Here is a 19,387-nt window from a genome sequence, read left to right as displayed (position 1 = left end):
CGATGTTCGTTAGGCTGTTAGAACCGAGGTTCGAATTCCAGCTCTATACGCAGGAGCTTTGATCTCTGATGATTCTCGAAGTTTAAATTGCCAAAAAGTCCAAAAGTCTGAACCCCTTCCTCTGTAACCATCCATGGCTATTTATAGTGTTTAAGAACGTAACTGACATGCTAAGATCACGGGTAGAGGGGCGTAACTGCCTCCTCTAAACAAACGCACACCGTAACATGCTCCCGAAGATTAGCCCACGTGGCTGACTAAGTCTTCAGAGCCGTTACAACTAGACCTCATGTGGATGACGAGCCTCGTCTTTAATTGAAACGGGGTTCGTCAAGTTGGATGAGCCCTGATACGTAGTGAGGTTTGTCTTACAATGTTAACTTCGCAGTAAGCAAGCTTCTTTTGACGAATTTTGTCTTCATTGACCTCGTCTGACGAACTTCGTCTTCAATAGCTGGGCCCAACTGCATAGTAAATCTTGTGACTTTATTTTTGTCGAACCTCATCTTCACTGACGAGCTTGAGTCTGACGATGAGCTTTGTCTTCACTGACAAGCCTCATTCTTCAAACTATGAACTACAAACCCCGTTTCTACTGACGAGCTTCACTTTTGTTGTTGAGCTTCATTGCTCGGCGACCCACGTTCTTGAAGTGGATCTTCGCTAAACGACGAGCCTCGTCTTGGATTGAGAAGACCTCTGAGGGGAAGCATAGGTGCATTCCTCCTCCTCGTCTCTAAAAGGATGATAGGATCAGGCCGGACAGCCTCTCCCTTCCCCTTTGAAGCACACGTTCTCACTCCCGAAGCCATTTCGAATCTAGGAAGTCTGAGTTTTCTCCAAGGAGGTTTGAGCGAGAGAACTTATGAGTGTAGTGATCCTCCTGCAAAGGGGATGAATCAACACTATATACGCAAGACCTCGACCGTTAAGATTCACTGACCGTTCGAAGCAGACAGGTTCGATTCGGCGGTTCCAATCGAGCGGGCACAAACAAAGCAAAACGTTTGGAATGCCGCACGGAATAGCCAAGATTGGGCGACTCACACACGACCTCTTGTCGGATCAACGGTTGAGATCAAAAACGTCGTCGGATCCGCCCCCTTGAGGCGAACGCATGAAGACGAGGCGTCGTCTTAATTGACAAGTGTGAGAACTTCCCCCACGGACACGTGGCTTGCCCTCATGAGCCCAAATTTCGTATGGGGTGCCCTAACTCGAACGACATCAATCTCGCCTGGGTGCACTCGCACCGCTCGAATTTGCCCAAAGGTCTCGACCTAGCCAAGGGAGTCAAATTCGCCTTAACTCATCAGGAATATCTTTATTCAAAGTATTCCAGACCACACGCAAGTTGGTTTAGGTCTGAAAACTTTAAAGAGGGTCTTGTAGGCGGTAAAAATTACCTTTGTAGATAAGCCTGAAATCCGCCTGTGTATTCGAGTCGCCTGCGCAACGTGAAAATTAGGCTCACCCGTGTGCTTAACTCGCCAGCACGAGCCGAGACCACACAATCACCAAATTCGCCTGTGCATCTGGCGATCTGCCAGGTGATCAGAAACTCGCATGCATTCTTGACTCGCCCACACGAGTTAAGTTTGCTCAAGAGCTGAACTCACCTGCATGCCCAGACGATCAGCTAGGCGATCAACATTCTAACCACAGACTCACCAGGGTACTAGGCAGCTGCTATATCACGTACAGGGATGGGCCTTCCCATCTCCCACGACGTGAAGGGAAGGGGTGTGGTACTCCAAACCCATCAAGTAGCCGTCTACAGTACGAATGACCAGTCAAATCCACGCAATCACCAAACTCACCTGCATGCTTGACTCGCCCGCACGAGTCAAGATAATCCAAGTGACTAAAATTCGCCTGCTTACTTGACTCTCTTGCACGAGTCGAGTTCGCCCTAGTGACTGAGACCTATCGGAACATTCAAGTGACCAGCCAGACGATCTGCAAATTTGCCAGACTCATCAGAGTACCTGACGACCGTAATATCACGTACGAGGATGGGCCTTCCCATTCCTCACGGCGTGAAGGGAAGGAGTACAGTGCTCCGAGCCAATCAAGCAGCCGCTCATGGTACAAGTGAGAAGCATGGTGTCTCCCAACAGTACATGGTCACATCCCATAATTCAAGGGAGCGACCACGCCATCTCTCCTCTGTTTAAGAGTCTCTCCTAGCTACAGGAAAGGGGTTCACAGTTAATTGATTAATACAATTAGTTAGTTGGACCATTAGCTCTCAACTCTCGACTGAGTTGACGACAGACTCTCTGCATGATCTTTGCACTGTAGCACCTTCTCCTAGCTTCGGGCCCTAATCGTCATCGAACTCGGAGACTCGAACTCAACTGACATGAGCTTCTATTATTCACTGCAGCTCCCCAACAATCTTGATCGAATCGTCCAAGGGAAGCAGACTCGGTGCGAGAACCGAGCGAGGCGTCCTATCGCTACCAAAGTCCCCACGTTAAACAAGGAGGACATTCTTTTCCTCTTCTGTTGTAATTTTGATTTATTAGTTTGTAATAAGCTATTCTTATTAATACAAACAAAACCCCCGTTTCGGGAAATCAAAATTTACACCTACAACGCTAAAATACTCCTAACAAATCCAAATGTATCAAGTATATTCAGTTACAAATAGACTTTAAGCAGAAAAACTAATAAACTATCACATACAATCTAAAAGTCTGTCCCTCCCCCGTTGTCTCCTCTTCGTACCCGCTCAGCGTCGGCGTCTTCCTTCGACTTGAGCTTGTACGTGCTCGTTCTCTAGTTGCATGTGAGGCTGTGACGGACTAGCTTTATTGTCGTGTGAGCAAGTTCCACCTCTTCTTCATCGACGTACATATACTCTCCTCACGTGCCATCTACTCACGACCATCATGCTAATCCTCATGAGTTTAATGAAGAGCTCTATGAATCATCCGCACTATCTGCTGTAATACCGATACATGTACTGAATCTCCTCTGGCGATAGCTATGCCCTCATTTGTAATCCCCTCTATCTCATCCATAGCGTCTATCTGCAATTACGTCAAAAGATACATATATAAGCAACCGAAAGCTAATAAGGGATTAAAAACTATTACGTAATTTACTTACCCATTCTCGATCATCTGCACCCCTTGGTACGTATCTTGCTTGTTGGGCACGTATCTCGAGTTCGTCGACTGGAGGTGTAGTTTGAGTGATTATCCATCTTCTGGTAGTCCCCCAATACCATCTTATATAATCTGTTCCTCCATCAGAGGATAAAGCTGCTCGACGATACTCAATGCCGCTCATTCCATCTCTCAATGTACTGATTATGTACAAGTGCCCAGTCAATTTGATGCCCACCCTTGGACTCCTTTCTCTCTATTTTTTCTACTTCCTGCGGAGCATGCTGTGTGAAACCAAACTGCCTAAACAGACGATCTGACACATGCATCTCCATAATTTCAAAGCAAATCAGAGGAACTCTGGCTCTCCATTAACTGTGCCCCTCCATGCAAATCAGTGGTAGACGAGGTAGATAAGTTCTGTATGGCTGCCACTCGAACTGCAAAATATTCCTTATATTAGTAACTCTTTGAAACATATTGATAGCTTAAATTGACTTAAATTAAAATTTGATACCTAAAAAATTAGGTTGAGCTTTCCTCTGTAAAAATTTGTCTTGCTGGGACCTCATCGTAGCATTTTTGGACGCTCCATTTGCGTGAATGATAAAATGTTAGCTTCTAATACCATAATTAAATTTCAAAATTAAATTTACTTTAATTAGATCCAAAATTACTTGCCTACAGCCAAGTGGAATTTGTCCATCTAAAACTCCCATCTCGCGTAATCTTTTGTACTGAGCGAGATTGTCCCACTTGTCTTTTGTATTGAGGTGGTAATAGACGTGGTCAATTATAAGCATGTCAATAACGACTATCATCAGAAGTATGAAAACTCTTATTATAAGTCTTTCAGTAATGACTCATTGAATACCAAGCCGACCAATATTTCGTATTCGATACAAGAATTTTTCCTCTTAATTGCTTTAAGATATAGCGGAAGTAATTCGTAAAATTTCTCCCAATCTCGAAAGATTTTAATCAACACTTCCTCCATGCATCATATGTTTTATATTTAGATATAATTTCTCCCAATCTCGAAAGATTTTAATCAACACTTCCTCCATGCATCATATGTTTTATATTTAGATATAATTATTTTTCTCATATTGTATACCCAATCAACACTTCCTCCATGCATCATATGTTTTATATTTAGATATAATTATTTTTCTCATATTGTATACCCCTGTAGTTATCTGACTTGGAGTAAGATCAAGTTCTCGCCTTACTTTAGGCATAATTAGCTTTAAAATATGAGAGGAAGTTGCTGATTTATGATCGACACTGACAGTTAGATTGTAACATGTATAAAGTCCGCAATAACTAGAGATCATAAATTGCTCATTAGATTTTTTCCTAATAGCCGCGCTAAGCTTCCATGGACACTTTAAATTTCTTTCATCTTGAGCACTTGCATACTCTTCTTGAGCTTTCTCGTTGAAGTAGCACTTTACATGGTAGTTGGTTGTATTAGTTTTCACGAGCTTAAATTTGATCTGATTCTTGATTGACCATTTATGTATAGTGAAAACCAAAGTTTCCTTATTATCGAATAGATCTCCTTTTTTAAAAGTGAAGTCCTCGGGTTGTTTGAAATAAGAACAATGCTCAATGAACTCAGCTTTGGAGGTATATATCCTCTCCTCATGTTGAAGCTTTTCTGGCATAGTTCTTCAGACTCCACATAATCATTGTTCACACAAAATTCATTCATCCAACGGGTGTCCTCCTCGATTCCTCCAATTGCACACCGCATGCTATCAAGACGTTCCTCCTCTTCAGCATCTTCATAATCACCATCTGCATCTACATCCTCATCCTCTTCTACAATAGAACCACCTAGTAAATTATCCATAACATGACTCGAAGCATTGTGGAACATATCACTTGACATTGCACATTGGGAAGGTTGAGTCAATGTCATTGCACCCAAGTCATTTTCTAAGTGCACGACACTTGGAGATGAAATAAATTTGCTCAAGTTATTTTCTAAGTGAAGCATGTGGGAGAACTCTCCAGGAGCATATGAAACTTGGGCAACACCAGATATTAGAATATTTTCAATGAACAACTCGATTGAGATTTGGTTTTCCGCAAGTTGTATCATGTCACTCATTTGTTGATCATTGGTGATCTCTACAACAATTGTTCTTTTTTCATTTATCGGACAATTACAGAAAACCTTAGTGGCATATCCTGCATGATTAATTCTAATAACTCTGTATATTTGATCCATCATTCCATCGAAGTTGCAATTTCTATATAATATGAAAAATTTTCTAGAGCATATTATTTATTCCAACACTCAGTTTTGCATTGAATAAGCAAATAACTACTGTTCCATTCGCCATAAAATTTGAACTATTAACATTCATCATATACAAATTATCTATATTATTCAAAAATTAAATTTTATATATCTTATTTCTAGTTAAATCGTATTTGAAAGACCCTCTATATTAATTTTAATCTATCAAAATTTAACCAAATCCTATTTTTTTTTAAAATTGGCAAATAAATTATTCTAAATATACACTTTATTCCAAATTACAATTTTAACTAAATAATAGAGAGAACATTATAAAAATGTTGATATTATCCCTTTGATAAATATTTGAAATTCGTTGTTGTAGGAGAGGCTAGATGGCGTCGTAGTTTAACAGTGCCGGAGTGAACTTTTGGGAAGATCTCAATTTTGGGTTTGAAGAGAATAAGAGAGAAAATTGAGGGAGAAAGAGGTGATTTGGGAGAGAATCAATGGAATGGGGAGAGAGAGAGAGAGAGAGAGAGAGAGAGAGAGAGAGAGAGAGAGAGAGAGAGAGGGTTGAGAAATTGGAGAAATTGGAGAGATAGAGAGAGGTGGTTGTGCTCTAAATTTTGGGCATAACTAGGGCTTTTATAGGCTTGAAAAATCTGGGCAGTGCCTAGGAAGTATCTATTAAACCCACGGGACTAGTAGTCCCGTGAGTTTGCTGGACAGTCCTCAGGAAGTATATGTTTAACTCACGGAACTAGTAGTCCCGTGGGTTTTGAAATAGTGACCAGAAAACCCATGGGATACAAAACTCACATGAAGTATCTGTTTAACCCACGCGACTAGTGGTCCCGTGGGTTTTGGGGTGTATAAGCAAAATCTAGATTTGGGGAAAATTTGCTACTAGGGTAGATTTGAGGGGTCTATGGGTGAAAAACCCATTTGAGATTATGCGTTTGATTGCTGAAAGAGGGCATATTATTATTATTATTGATAATAGACTCTTGGCTCGGGAAGGGATAAATGCGGAGCAGTTGGCTCGGGATCTCAAGTCTTTTGAGCTGAAGGTGAGCGTCTCTTTGGATGATTTAGATGTGCAAATACTGTAAATTGTGTGCTTCTTATTGTTTTTTTCCCTTTCCTGTAGACCACTTTTGAGGATGTGTTTCCTTCAGAGGCAACGACTGTGGAAGAGTATTTGCAGCAGGTATATTTCACTTGGACACTGTTGTTTTAATGTGGTTTAGAGAAGAAAATGACTTCTGATGAACTGACTTGTGAGGGCAATAACTACTTATCCATCTTTTTTGTATTTAGAGAAGAAAATGACTTCTGATGAACTGACTTGTGAGGGCAATAACTACTTATCCATCTTTTTTGTATTTGTGTGTTGGTTGGTGGCAAACCCTTGTATTTCATTAATAAGAATTTAATGAAACAACCAAAAAATATAGAAGTACATACAACCATAATCAAAGATAGACACAATTACATAAGATAATACTACAAAACACATGACCTAACTACAGGAGCTATGGAAACACAAAAAATTCCATGCTTCCCTCAATCAGACACTTGTCCTTTCTCATGATGTTGCATCCTCCCTCTGATACCCATTCTTCCCTTAACCTTCACAGTAGAATAGTCTAAGAAGTCGTGATCCTCGTCCTGGTGCTGAAGCAAGTTGTTCACTGTCACTGCGTGCTCCTACTAGATGGGAACACCATAGTCTAACATTGGTAATGAAAACATAGTAAATCTTAGAGCTACTAGATGTCAATTTATTGAAAAATAGATGTAACCAATATGAAGTTGTACCCGTACCCGACACGTATCAGTACCAGTACTGAAACTCCTTGGACACTCCTTGCATATATGTGTGCATTTATTTGGGCATGTAGTCAATTATGCAATACATATTTTCATTTAAAATACTTTTCATACATTTTTTATCATATATCCTATACTTCACACCCACTTCTTGAAACTTCTTGAACTTAGGTTAGGTTCCGAATTATGATTTTGAAGGCTTGTTTGGATGTCTAATTTAACACTAGTGATTTTTCAATTTACAATTCACCTAATAAAAGAAATATAAAAATGTTATAGGAATTTTAATTATCATCGTTGGTTCTCATATAAATTATTAGTTCTGATATATAACATATGTGTATATAAATATTTATATATTCGTGACCCGTACTGTACCTTCTACAAAATTTCCATGTCCAGTACAGGTACCAATACCCGTACCCATGCAATATAGTTGAAAATCCTACTGGACAATAGAATCTACATAACAAACTTTTAAGGGTGAGATGCGAGTTTAGGACTATTTTAGAAATTTATCATTAGCCTAAGAAGGAGCTCACATCTAGCCTTAATTTTCAGGGACATGTTCAGTAGTAACATATAATTACCATTTTAAGCTATCATCTTCCACAATAAAACAAGCTTGTATGGAGATCTGACTTATAAGGGTGAGATGGGAGTTTTGGACTATTTCAGAAAACTACTATTAGCCTATAAAGGACCTGACACCTAACATTAATAGTGAGGGGCGTGTTTAATAGTAAAATAATATGCAGTTACCATTTTAAGTTATCAGCTATCACAATAAAACAAGCTATAAATTTATGGAGATATGGAGATAGGGGTACAATGAAATATAAACCATCATGAAGGTTAAATGGGTGGTTCTCATCTTCATGTTCTACAAAGCTAGGAATGCATATACATTTGGAATATCAGTTCCTTATTCTCGTCAATGCACAACCTCTGTATTTACAGAATGCTACATTGGCCACTCTTGAAGTCCCTCCAACTATACCAAAACTTTGAAGTTATGGTGAGAGTTGAGGTTACAGTTTTATATTCTAACACGCCTCCGCAGGTTGAGCACCTTTTTTTTATGGCCTAAAACCTTAAGTCATGCAACGGTAACAATTATTTAAAAATCCGTATTAAGTTTGTGGCCAACAAGATTTGAACCTTAGTTGCTCTGATACCACCTTGGAGTCCTTGCCACTACACCAAAACTATGAACTTTCCAAAGTTATGGTGAGAGTTGAGGGTTATAGTTTTATATGCTAACAGCCGCGATCTATATATTTATGGTTGTATTTCAGTATCATATGATGTGATTTGATGTCTTAAGTATGACACAGCAACCTGGTGAGTGCTTTATTCTTTGTTATATAAAAGGCAAGCAGTAAGCTGACAGTTCCCTTGGTTAAGCTTATGTTCCCTGGTCTCATAGTCTTTTTCTGCAATAAAATGAAAAACTAATCAAATCATGTTGCTTAAGCTGATAGGTTATGCATTATCACTATCAATTGTTGTACCTTAGTTCTTAAAGGATAAGCAATATCATAGGCATGTCAAGTGTAATTCATTAAAAAATTGCATCTTTTTCACCTGTTTTATCTTTATGTTAATAGAGTGCTTTGGTTCCATCTATTCTTACTTTTGAATCTGCATTGATGTTGATTGTTTATATGGGTAAATAGCAAATATGTGATGTATGAACTAGACAGTTTTACTTTTCTTCTCAGTGAGTTTATGTCTGCAGGTTCATGAAATGGCTATGGTATCATCAATTCAGGAAGCTCAAAAGGATAACTTGCGAAGCTTTAATGAATATATGATGCAAGTCTTAGAGGTTAGATTTTGCTTTGGTGAAATATTGTTTTTTCAGGTTGGCATTGACTTTTTTGTGTTCCTATGGACTGTTGCTTTTGTGAATTTTATTGTTAAATTAACTCACGTTCTTTCTTGATTATTTATTTTAATAGGAGTTAATTTGATCTATTAATTTTGTCTTTACTGGACTACATGACCAGTTGATGTGCTAAGACAATGCTTTTGATTCATTATTATGATCTCCTGACATGTTTGCTATGGGAACTTGTGGAGTTACGAAATTAATAATTGCAACTGCCGGTTATTGAAATTTGATGCTAATAAATGTATACACCTACATTTACAACTACTACATGCATACATAACACGAAAATGCAAGCCTCAAATATTTTATAATGATGATAAATACTGCATAAAATGCTGTCCTGAAGCATTGCTTCTCATTTTTTACCACAACGCAACGGACACAAATGGCTTTAAGATTGAGCTTTTCACTTTATGCCTTCACTTTTTCTGACATTGCAACTTCCAGATCCTTACTGTAATTCCTCTCCTTTAGCACTCAAATTGTTTGTCATTTATGCTTCACTTGCTTGGGGGGTTAAGCTCTTTTCTTTGTCCTTTCACTTTTACGAACATTGCAAATGACATATCTTCTTTTACTGCCTTAATACCTCCTTGCTTGGGTCTAACCTGGTCATAGTAGCTACTTCAACTACACTATCATCCTTTTATCTTGTGTACTCAACAATGCCTCAAAGTCATGTATAACTGGAGAACGGACTTCTATACTTCCTATCTTAGATTTTCATAGAGTGCCGCTCCATCGTTCATGTTTAGATACAATGAAGATAAACGACCATTCACAATAATCAGTCATGAATATAGGCTGAACTTGAAAATAGTTTCACATCCTGTTAATTCGTGTCTACATCTATGAGTAACCAAATATTATCAGAGCTTTTCTTTTTGATATTTGGATTTAACAACTATACACGGTAGCCAAAAGTTAGCAGAGCTTTTCTTTTTGATGTAGGCATTTAACAATTATACACACTTGACTATTGGCAATAGGTGAATTATGTGGTTTTAGTGGATGATAATCCAACTACAATCTTTCATGTTGAAGACAATTATTTCATGTGTACTGTAGGTTGTCTTATTCATTGGCATCTGTGACTTTTGCTTTTGTATGTGTCTCTATGTGTAATGTATTTATGCTTTGCTTAGGGAACATGTAAAAAGAAGAGGTGAAGAGCAAAAGAAGGGGTAAAGCTCTTCACATGGGATGTTGTATATTTATAAATTGGTATGAAGGAGTTTAACCTTTTGCAGTTTGCAATTTTAGAATAACCAAAAATATCTCATAGAATTAAAGTAATGTCCATTAGAAAAGGAAACAACAAGAGATTGCCAAACTACCTGATGATTACTGTATGCAATATAACAAGACAATCTAGGAGAAACTACCCAAAAAAAAATCTGAAGATGGCATGGTGTCCATGTCAACAAGGGTTCATCGAAGAAAAAGTAGTAAATGAAGTATAATCAAAATAGTCAATAAATTTCTTTCATACTGTTGGTTTACTTTTTTCTGTTTAACTCTCTTAACCTCATGGTCAAAGCAACTAAGTAATGGCTCCCAATTTCATCCATACAAAAAATTGAACGCATTTCATATTTGTCAAACACATGGTTGTTTTTTTTTAACGTTTCTATAAGTAATCTTCTCTGAACATCAGAAAATGGGTTTGAGGAAGTATAATATTTTTTCTGAAGATCGCGTATGGCATATAGCATATTATGTTTGTATATTGTTTTTGTCTATATTGTATAACTGTGGTCTTAAAGTACTGTGATCCAACTGGTGGGGGTTAGTTACGTTAGTTGCAGCCAATGCTACTGTTGCTTCATTAAATTATACAACACAATCATCCATTTTACTTTTTATGGTTCAAAGGTGAAATATTTTCTTGTTTGTCGATTCTTACTCATGAAAGTTACTTGACGGGAATAACTTGTTTAGTGAGATCTAGAGTGTGTTGTGATACGTCTTCGTCTTGTCAGTGATTTTCTAATTTACCTAAGGCACAATTTTGGTTGGGGATATTCATGAATGATGTGAAGTTATAGTCACATACATTTACTTGGAGAGCATGTTCGAGGGAGTGTTTTTTTTTTCTTTTTCTTTTTCTCTTTTTTGATTGTCCTTCTGTTGATATAGTATTTGCAACTTGCAAGTGCTTTCTTATTTACTTCAGGAACTTTTTTTGATTGTCCTTCTGTTGATATAGTATTTGCAACTTGCAAGTGCTTTCTTATTTACTTCAGGAACTGTTTATGAAGTATGAAATGATTGTATAGTATTTGCAACTTGCAAGTGCTTTCTTATTTACTTCAGGAACTGTTTATGAAGTATGAAATGATTGTAGTAGATTGGGTTATGTAATTGTTTTTGAGGTGGATCATTTTCAGTCCTAACGGTATACTTTGGATATAATACCTGGTTTACTATGTAACTCGTGTTATTCTTGATACCAGGAATAAAGTTGGTTTTGGTAGTTAGATGATCACATCTTTGTCTGGTTCGGGCTATGATTAATTTGGATGGAAAGTGACACCTTTTCTCTTTCAACTTTACGAGTTCTAGATGAGAGGCTGAGATGTGGTCACCTCAATATCAAGAACCAACTTTGCGTACGGTAACAAGGATACCTCTGACGCATGCACACAAGCATGCATTGAAGGTTGACCGTCTGAGCCATGAATGAGAAATGGTCACCTCACACCCAAGCAATTTTGTATTTCTTGGTTTCCTTTCGTCAATATCCTGTAGTGCTTATAACCATTCTTTTTTCTCCTATCTACTTGCAGATTGCAAACTTTGTAGCAAACAACATGACTAGGAGTTGGCCCCATGATCTTTATGAGAAAGTTGCCAGAAGCATATGACGCTATGTATGGTGAAGAAAGAAGGGAAAAACATCATTCATTCAGTATTTATGCAGAATCATGATAACCTTGTCGGTGGCTATTCATCTCTAAGAAAAGCTGACTGCATGTCTTCAGGAGCATTTTGGAGGTAAAAAATAAAAAAATAAAATCTAAAATTTATCATCTATCGCGAACTTTAGACAGAAGCAGCCCGGTACTGAGCTTCATGCCCAACAGGTGGCTATCACTATTGTGGTTGCACCTTTTTTCTTGTGAACTTTTATAGAAGTCTACAACTCATCTAATCAATGTAAAGATGGATTGTTTCTATTTCCTGTCTAAATTTTCATCAGTTTAACTGAATTTTCAATCCTTTGAAAGTGTTCAAAATTTACTCTATACCTTGTATTGAAGAGAACATTTCGAGGAATTACTGTCATGTTTTCTTATTGACGTCTTCCTAATCCTGACAGTCTGTGGATAATTGATGCTTACTTAATGATAGAATAAAATGTACAATTGTCTTCTCTTTGGATGTGGAGTGATTTTCCTACATGAGCTCAAATCGATCTCAGAATTTGCCCCCAAATTTCTATAGAGAACCCTATGGAATATTATACAGCAAGGAATTGTGACATGTGTTTCAATAAAGATTTTAAAGTTGCTGATCGTAATGATTTGCACTAATATTATATACTTTTTACGATGATAAAACTAATAATGAATAAGCATGTTATGTTCTCTTTGTCAAGCCTCCAAAATACGCAGCGTATTTTGAGATGCTGAGATGCGTGACGACCCGTGCATTTTCATATTACAAATAAAACTTTACTTTCATAGTACAAATAAAACTTCTGTGCATTTTCATATTACAAATAAAACTTTACTTTCATAGTACAAATAAAACTTCACATGAAAAAAACCTTTATTGTTATGTACAAGTCTTAGAGTGAAAGCAAAAATTATATTGTAATAAGTTCACTCTAATAAGTCAAAAGACTCTTATTACATAAGCTTCATATTACAAATAAAACTTTACTTTCATAGTACAAATAAAACTTCACATGAAAAAAACCTTTATTGTTATGTACAAGTCTTAGAGTGAAAGCAAAAATTATATTGTAATAAGTTCACTCTAATAAGTCAAAAGACTCTTATTACATAAGCATGTGACATCTCTAAGATTACTATCTCTTAACATAAAAGCATTCTCTAACAGATCCTTTACATGTCCCCAAAATTTCGAGCTACAGATAAAGTCATCTAGTTCTCATCTGAAAAAAGATTGAAAATATCAGAGTGAGATTACACTCAGAGAGTAGATAACTTATCATTAGCAGGTCAACGAACTTTAAGAAAAAAATTACTACTCACTTTAAGTAAGCTACTATGGAGAATGATCTAAGAAGCATACATGATTTGTATGATGAAATGATAGGTTGATATACAGATCTTATGCACAAGCTGAATATTAAAAACATTAAATTCTCTAAATATGTGATAAGAGTATAAGTTACTCTAATATATGTTTACATGGGTTAATTTTTTAAGCTAATTTATGTTCACTATCAGGTATTTGAGTTTAAGATACTGGATCATGTTATGTCATAGCAATTTTCATGTTATGTCATAGCAATTTTCATTCTTATCACTAAAAAGAAGCCATAGCTGATTTATCAAAGAAAATGAAAAAATAAAAATAATTCTATTCAGTCATAAGATGCTTCTGAAAACAGAACTTTTAAGTTTTAATCTCAACATTGATATAAATCAGATAATTTCATATCTTAGTCCTCCACCAAAATAACATCAATCGTGATAGTTGAGATGGTTGGATATTTCAATTTACTTACCTATCTCTTCACCTTTTCCCAACAACTTTTTAGAACTCTTTTAATTTTCGTCATGTAAACTGGTTTCACTCAAGTATTGATAGTTGGACTCATTTATGATGCAACTTCCATATCAAGATCTAATGAAACAACTAAGCAAAATCTTTTTTTGGAATCATAAAATCATATACAACGTATAAAGTTCACAACCCCCCCCCCCCACCCCCCCCCCACCCAAAAAAAAAAAAGACGACGTAACCCCCATTATTTTTGAACTTATCCCAACTTTTGATGTTATGGTTCAGGAAAACTCAAGCCTTCAACATTATTTTAAGAAAGTCCAATGCACTTGTGAAAAAGTTTAAGAAAACCCCCATTATGCCATTTGGGCGGCATGTTGAGAAAATTTAAGATGTCACATGCGTTTTGTGCAAGGCAAAAAAGTTTTAGCCGTTAAGCAAAAGTTACAAAATTTTTGAGGTTTTATCTCGACACAGGCCAACTTTATGGGAATTTTGTGAACTTTACCCTTTCATACATAACAAGATATTGCCCATAAAGATCGCAACACCAAGGAGGCCACGAATTCCTTCGAAGTCCATTCCAGTTCTCAATTTGGGTTGCTCAAATAGTGGCAATCCGGATGACTGAACGTCGAGGCGCAAAACATTTTTGCTAATGAGGAGCATCTCCTTGCTCAAGTGTGCTGCATATAATTGCAATTCACAGTTATGTTCATGGCTACAAGATATATATCTTATATGATATGGGTGGTTGCCTAGGTCATTCATCAAAAGAAGTTAGATGCATACGATATTAATCACAAAGTTCTGAAGGGCTTAGCTAACCGGTACTCATCCTACAATACAGTTTTGTACCGATTGAGATTCTACCAAGAAGGTTTGTAGAAAATCTCAGATGCTTTCATATTAATAATTAAAGTCTGTTGTGTTATTGTTTTTCCCGCTGTTCACAATGCTTATGTTGTCGTTTCGATGTTTTTCTTCTCCTCCCTTGCTAAGACTTTTCATAACCTACAACCTAATGTCTAAAATGCATGAAAGAATTCAGTCTCTATAAAGATTCATCACTAATGTTAAATTGTAACGTAATTATTATATAGCTAGACCAGCAAATATTGTGTTTTCAATGTCCTCAATCCCATAAAAAGAGTACCCCGGAAGACCACTAAAGTCAAAACCATATTCAAGTAATATAAGTTGAAAATAACAGGAGCTTTTAGATTGAGGGGAGAAAATTATGTCCAACATGAGATCTTGTGTTCACTTAATAGTTACATGTCATAAAGCCCATTCAAGCAAAAACTCTACTTTATGAAACATAGAAGAAAGAGAAATCAAGAAATTATGCGCACCTTTGAAGTCAATTCTTATGCTATGACAACATTGCTCTCCTTTACTTGTGTTTCAGTGTCACAGTTAGGAAAACGCTGGAGATCTTCGTAGAGTAGAGTTCCAATATCATCTTAAAATCCCCCATATCTCTACAGACTGATGATGAAGTAATCTTCGTAGAGTAGAGTTCCAATATCATCTTAAAATCCCCCATATCTCTACAGACTGATGATGAAGTACATTTTTCTGCAGAATCCAGTAAATCTTTCGAGTAACTATTTTACAGACACCAGGTGATCAAAATCATGATGAGAAAACACCTTTCATATACATAAGTCATACTTGAGTAAAGCTCTCGATTAGCTAAACTCTGTTTTGGGAAACTTATCAAGTTGCTTCATCAAACATTTAATCTTTTCCACAACCCCGTCCATGTTTCTTTGTTCTGCTTCACACATAAGCAAACCAAATGTTCGATCCTTTGGCAAGATTTCTCGACTAATCATGTCATCAAATAATTGGCAAGCCCACTCAATCTCGCCGACATTACATAATCCATGAATCAAAAGTGTGTAAGTGTCAAGATCTAAACTTAGATGGTGTTTGTTCACAATTTCACCCAACAACATCCTAAGTTGATCATCTAGATTTCCTGTTTTGAAGCATAATTTGAGTAGGGGAATGTACGTATGAAGAACACTAAGTTGATCATCTAGATTTCCTGTTTTGAAGCATAATTTGAGTAGGGGAATGTACGTATGAAGAACAGGCTTACAAGAAAAATCCTCCATCTCCTTTAATACACCCAATGCATCGTCTTGCCGATCATGACTGCAAAATACTGAGATCATTGTATTGTATGTTGACAAATTACGACTAACTCCATTCATTTGCATCTCTACACCAAAGATATGAGAGGCCTCACCAACTTGACCGGCTAAACCAAGAATGTTGATCAAAGAGTTGTAGAAATGTGTATCGGGTTTACATCCAGACATCCGCATCTTCTCGACTATGCTAATGGCTTCTTCAAATTTGCGAGACTTAGCAAGTGAATGCATAATAATTGTGTATGTGACAACATTAGGGGAGCAACCATTAGCAACCATTTCATCAAGGAGGTCATAAACCCTTGAAAACTTAAATTTTTTGCAATATGCTTTGATAATAGTCGAGTATGTGATCACTGAAGGGTTGAAACCAAAGTCTTTCATCTCTTGAATAGTCCACATTGCCTCATCAATCCTTCGAGCATTGCACCAACCATGGACAAAAATGTTAAAAGTATTAGCATTAGGGGAGATCTGACCCTTCAGGTTTAAATATATTTCACGAGCAACATCTGCTTTCTTCTCTTTGCAAAGGGTGTCAAGTAAAAGATTCATTGATTCGGTATTCTGATCCAAGCCCCATGATTTCAAGTCATTGAATACTTCAATAGCATCTTTCCATCTACCGGCACCGGCAAGTCTTCTCATGATTTTGGCAACTGTTTCCATTGTGACAAGCCCTCCTTTTCCCATCCATTTTACAATTTCCCACATCCTATCTATTTGCTTCATTTTCCCTAATATGTCCACCATTTTGTCACATGAATATGTAGTTGGCTTATGATCTGATTGCAAATTAGCCCATCGAAAAAAACCTAAAGCAGATTTCCAATCCTCTCCAAACTTATAGAGTAAAGCATCAACAAGTTGAGAGGAAAGATGTATTTTAGAGCAAGATTCATCGCTTTGGAGTCTCCGTACAATATCCTCTACTGTTCCATTATGAATGTTCAAGATGGCTCGCCTAATTTTGCCAGCATTCTCCTCTACTTCCTGTTCTATGAAAAATCCATTTTTCCAGTATTTATTTTGTTGTTCTTCGCCGTACAAATTGGATTGAACAAGGCGGTTTAGGTGATGACATTGAAAGCGTGTTATAGTAAGCCAGACTGGTTCTAGAAACAAAGGGAGGACAAAATGAAAAGGCAAGAAAAGGATGAATCATATAACTTCCAGATCTCCTTTTGGTAGTAGCAAGATGTATTCCACTTGAAAAAGCACCTAGTGATTCCTATAACCCAAATAGCTAGAATTAGTTTCTCTCGTAAGATGCACAACAAAACTTCATACTACTATGAAAAATTTACAAGGTAACAATAAAATTAAAGAAGATACTCTAGTCATTGATTCTCATTCAGAGCAGTCGTCAGTAATAAATATCATCGCCCTCTCATTCCAATATTGCTTAAAGGATAAAGTACACATATTTATTCATGAGTAGAGAACTAGGTTTTAATATTGGATATCGGGGACATACCAGACGGCTAAAATCCTTATTGGGTTGCGATTTGCGAATATTGGTAAAATATCAGGGATATGTAGTAAATTTTGCATTGCAATATCGGATGATGTCCATATATAATATAATATCTTAAAATGTAATTTGAACACACTTAATGAAATATAACCATGAAAAAAATGTAAATTTAGGATCAGTAACCAATTGTAGAAACTTATTTAGGGAAAAGAGCGTACTAGAGTTTTGCTAGAAAACTTCACATGGCTAGAATTTTTGCTGCAATTACATTAAGAAAATTCGCAAGAATATATAGTTTAGCAACAAGCTATAGAAAGATATATGGACAAATAGAATTAATTAACCCTCTGACTAGATTTCATTAAGTTTATTAAGTAACCCTCTGGCTAGATTTCATTCAAAATTACCACAATAGCATAGTTAAACTCATGGAATTAATATATTTAAAGGTGTTATTAAGATATATGAATATTTGCCAGCCGAATATGGAGGTAAGAGAGAATTTACTGTCTAACATGATTGATGAAACTCTAGATGTAAAGGGTGTTATTTTGAATCAAGCTGACAGATTTACAAATATGAAGATTTGAGGTCTAACATCTAAAATATTAACACAACAGAAAATAAAGGGGAACCATAGAAAAGGAAAGGGAAATTACCATGGGGTGGCCTTGTGCTGTCTTGAGAAGTGAAAGAGGTAGCTGCAAAATAGATTATAACAATAAAAATCAACATAATAGGACCAAAATTAGGTACAAATCCTAATGGGGAAAAAGATGAAAGAACACAAATTAGGGTTTAGAATCGAAACCATTGTTCTCCAACGACGCCTGGACAAGGATGACGACTGGATGAGGATGACGACTGGACGAGGATCTGACGCCTGGACGAGGATCTGACGGCAAAGATGACGAACGACGCCTGGACGAGGATGACGACTGGATGAGGATCTGACGCCTGGACGAGGATCTGACGGTGAAGATGACGAACGACGCCTGGACGAGGATGACGACGCGAACGGAGAACGGCGAACGGCGAACGGAGAACGGCGAACGGCGAACGGAGAACGGAGAACGGCGAAGATGACGAATGGGGAAGACCACGAAGATGAGGATATGACGAATTTGACGAGGATCTGACGAGGGAGCCTGGAAAGTTTAGTGGGGGCTGGAGGCGGAATGAAATGGGAGCTGGAGAGGCGCTAGGGTTACCAATTTGCGGGTTTGGGTTAGCGGTTACGGGTTGTAATTGTAACTTTGGGATCCGAACCATTATTATATTTGTGGATATCCATATCCGCAACCTTTATATCTGTTTCCGAATCCGTATCCGAAAAAAATCCGAAATCAGATCCGTATCCGTTACCGTATCCGCCTGCTTTCAAAATTTACTTACCATATCCGCATCCGTTCGGATACGGATGCGGATCGGTTCGGATATATCCGAACCGTTTGGCACCCATAGTTGTGAATATTGGTAAAATATCAGGGATATGTAGTAAATTTTGCATTGCAATATCGGATGATGTCCATATATAATACAATATCTTAAAATGTAATTTGAACACACTTGATGAAATATAACCATGAAAAAAATGTAAATTTAGGATCAGTGCATGTTTGTTTGGCTAAAAAAAAGAAGGAAATCAAAGAATAAAAAACTTATTTCTTAAAAAAAATATTTTATGGTTGTTTGGTTGGCTTAAAAAAAGAAGGAAATCAAATAATAGGAGATGGGATGAGATGAGTTGTCACCATATTATTAGATGATTGGGTGAATTTTTAAGAAAATTTAATTTGAGGTTGTTTGGTTGGTTAAAAAAATAAGGAAATGAATTATAAGAAATCTATTTCCTATAATAGGTTCTTCTCTTGTGTTTGGTTCATTCTTAAAAATAAGAGATGAGATGAGATGAGATGAGTTGTCATTATATTATTGGATGAT

At 36.9% G+C, this 19,387-nt stretch overlaps 2 protein-coding genes and 2 long non-coding RNA genes across 4 annotated transcripts; 1 reads left to right on the top strand and 3 right to left on the bottom strand.

Annotated features, from left to right (window-relative positions):
* On the top strand, nucleotides 6,062-9,199 carry LOC109834450 (nuclear pore complex protein NUP93A-like). The gene is made up of 3 exons (XM_020402471.1): nucleotides 6,062-6,440; nucleotides 6,521-6,580; nucleotides 8,945-9,199. Exons 1-3 carry the CDS (start codon nucleotides 6,324-6,326, stop codon nucleotides 9,149-9,151), a joined length of 384 nt encoding a protein of 127 aa, XP_020258060.1. The 5' UTR covers nucleotides 6,062-6,323; the 3' UTR covers nucleotides 9,152-9,199.
* Nucleotides 13,055-15,300, bottom strand: LOC109834452. Its single transcript, XR_002245578.1, has 3 exons — nucleotides 15,157-15,300; nucleotides 14,310-14,487; nucleotides 13,055-13,223 (listed from the first exon to the last, which is right to left on the bottom strand). It is a non-coding gene; the product is annotated as an uncharacterized LOC109834452 (long non-coding RNA).
* On the bottom strand, nucleotides 15,332-17,040 carry LOC109835414 (pentatricopeptide repeat-containing protein At3g04130, mitochondrial-like; the record flags this gene model as incomplete). Its single annotated transcript, XM_020403389.1, has 2 exons — nucleotides 15,332-15,779; nucleotides 15,849-17,040. Coding segments are annotated over 2 exons (1,476 nt in total), but the record flags the coding sequence as incomplete, so codon positions are not given.
* Nucleotides 17,045-18,610, bottom strand: LOC109834451. Its single transcript, XR_002245577.1, has 3 exons — nucleotides 18,255-18,610; nucleotides 18,103-18,144; nucleotides 17,045-17,197 (listed from the first exon to the last, which is right to left on the bottom strand). It is a non-coding gene; the product is annotated as an uncharacterized LOC109834451 (long non-coding RNA).

Source organism: Asparagus officinalis, chromosome 3 (genome assembly GCF_001876935.1).
Source record: "Asparagus officinalis chromosome 3, Aspof.V1, whole genome shotgun sequence".
Taxonomy (NCBI): domain Eukaryota; kingdom Viridiplantae; phylum Streptophyta; class Magnoliopsida; order Asparagales; family Asparagaceae; genus Asparagus; species Asparagus officinalis.
This window is presented reverse-complemented; position numbering and strand designations above follow the sequence as displayed.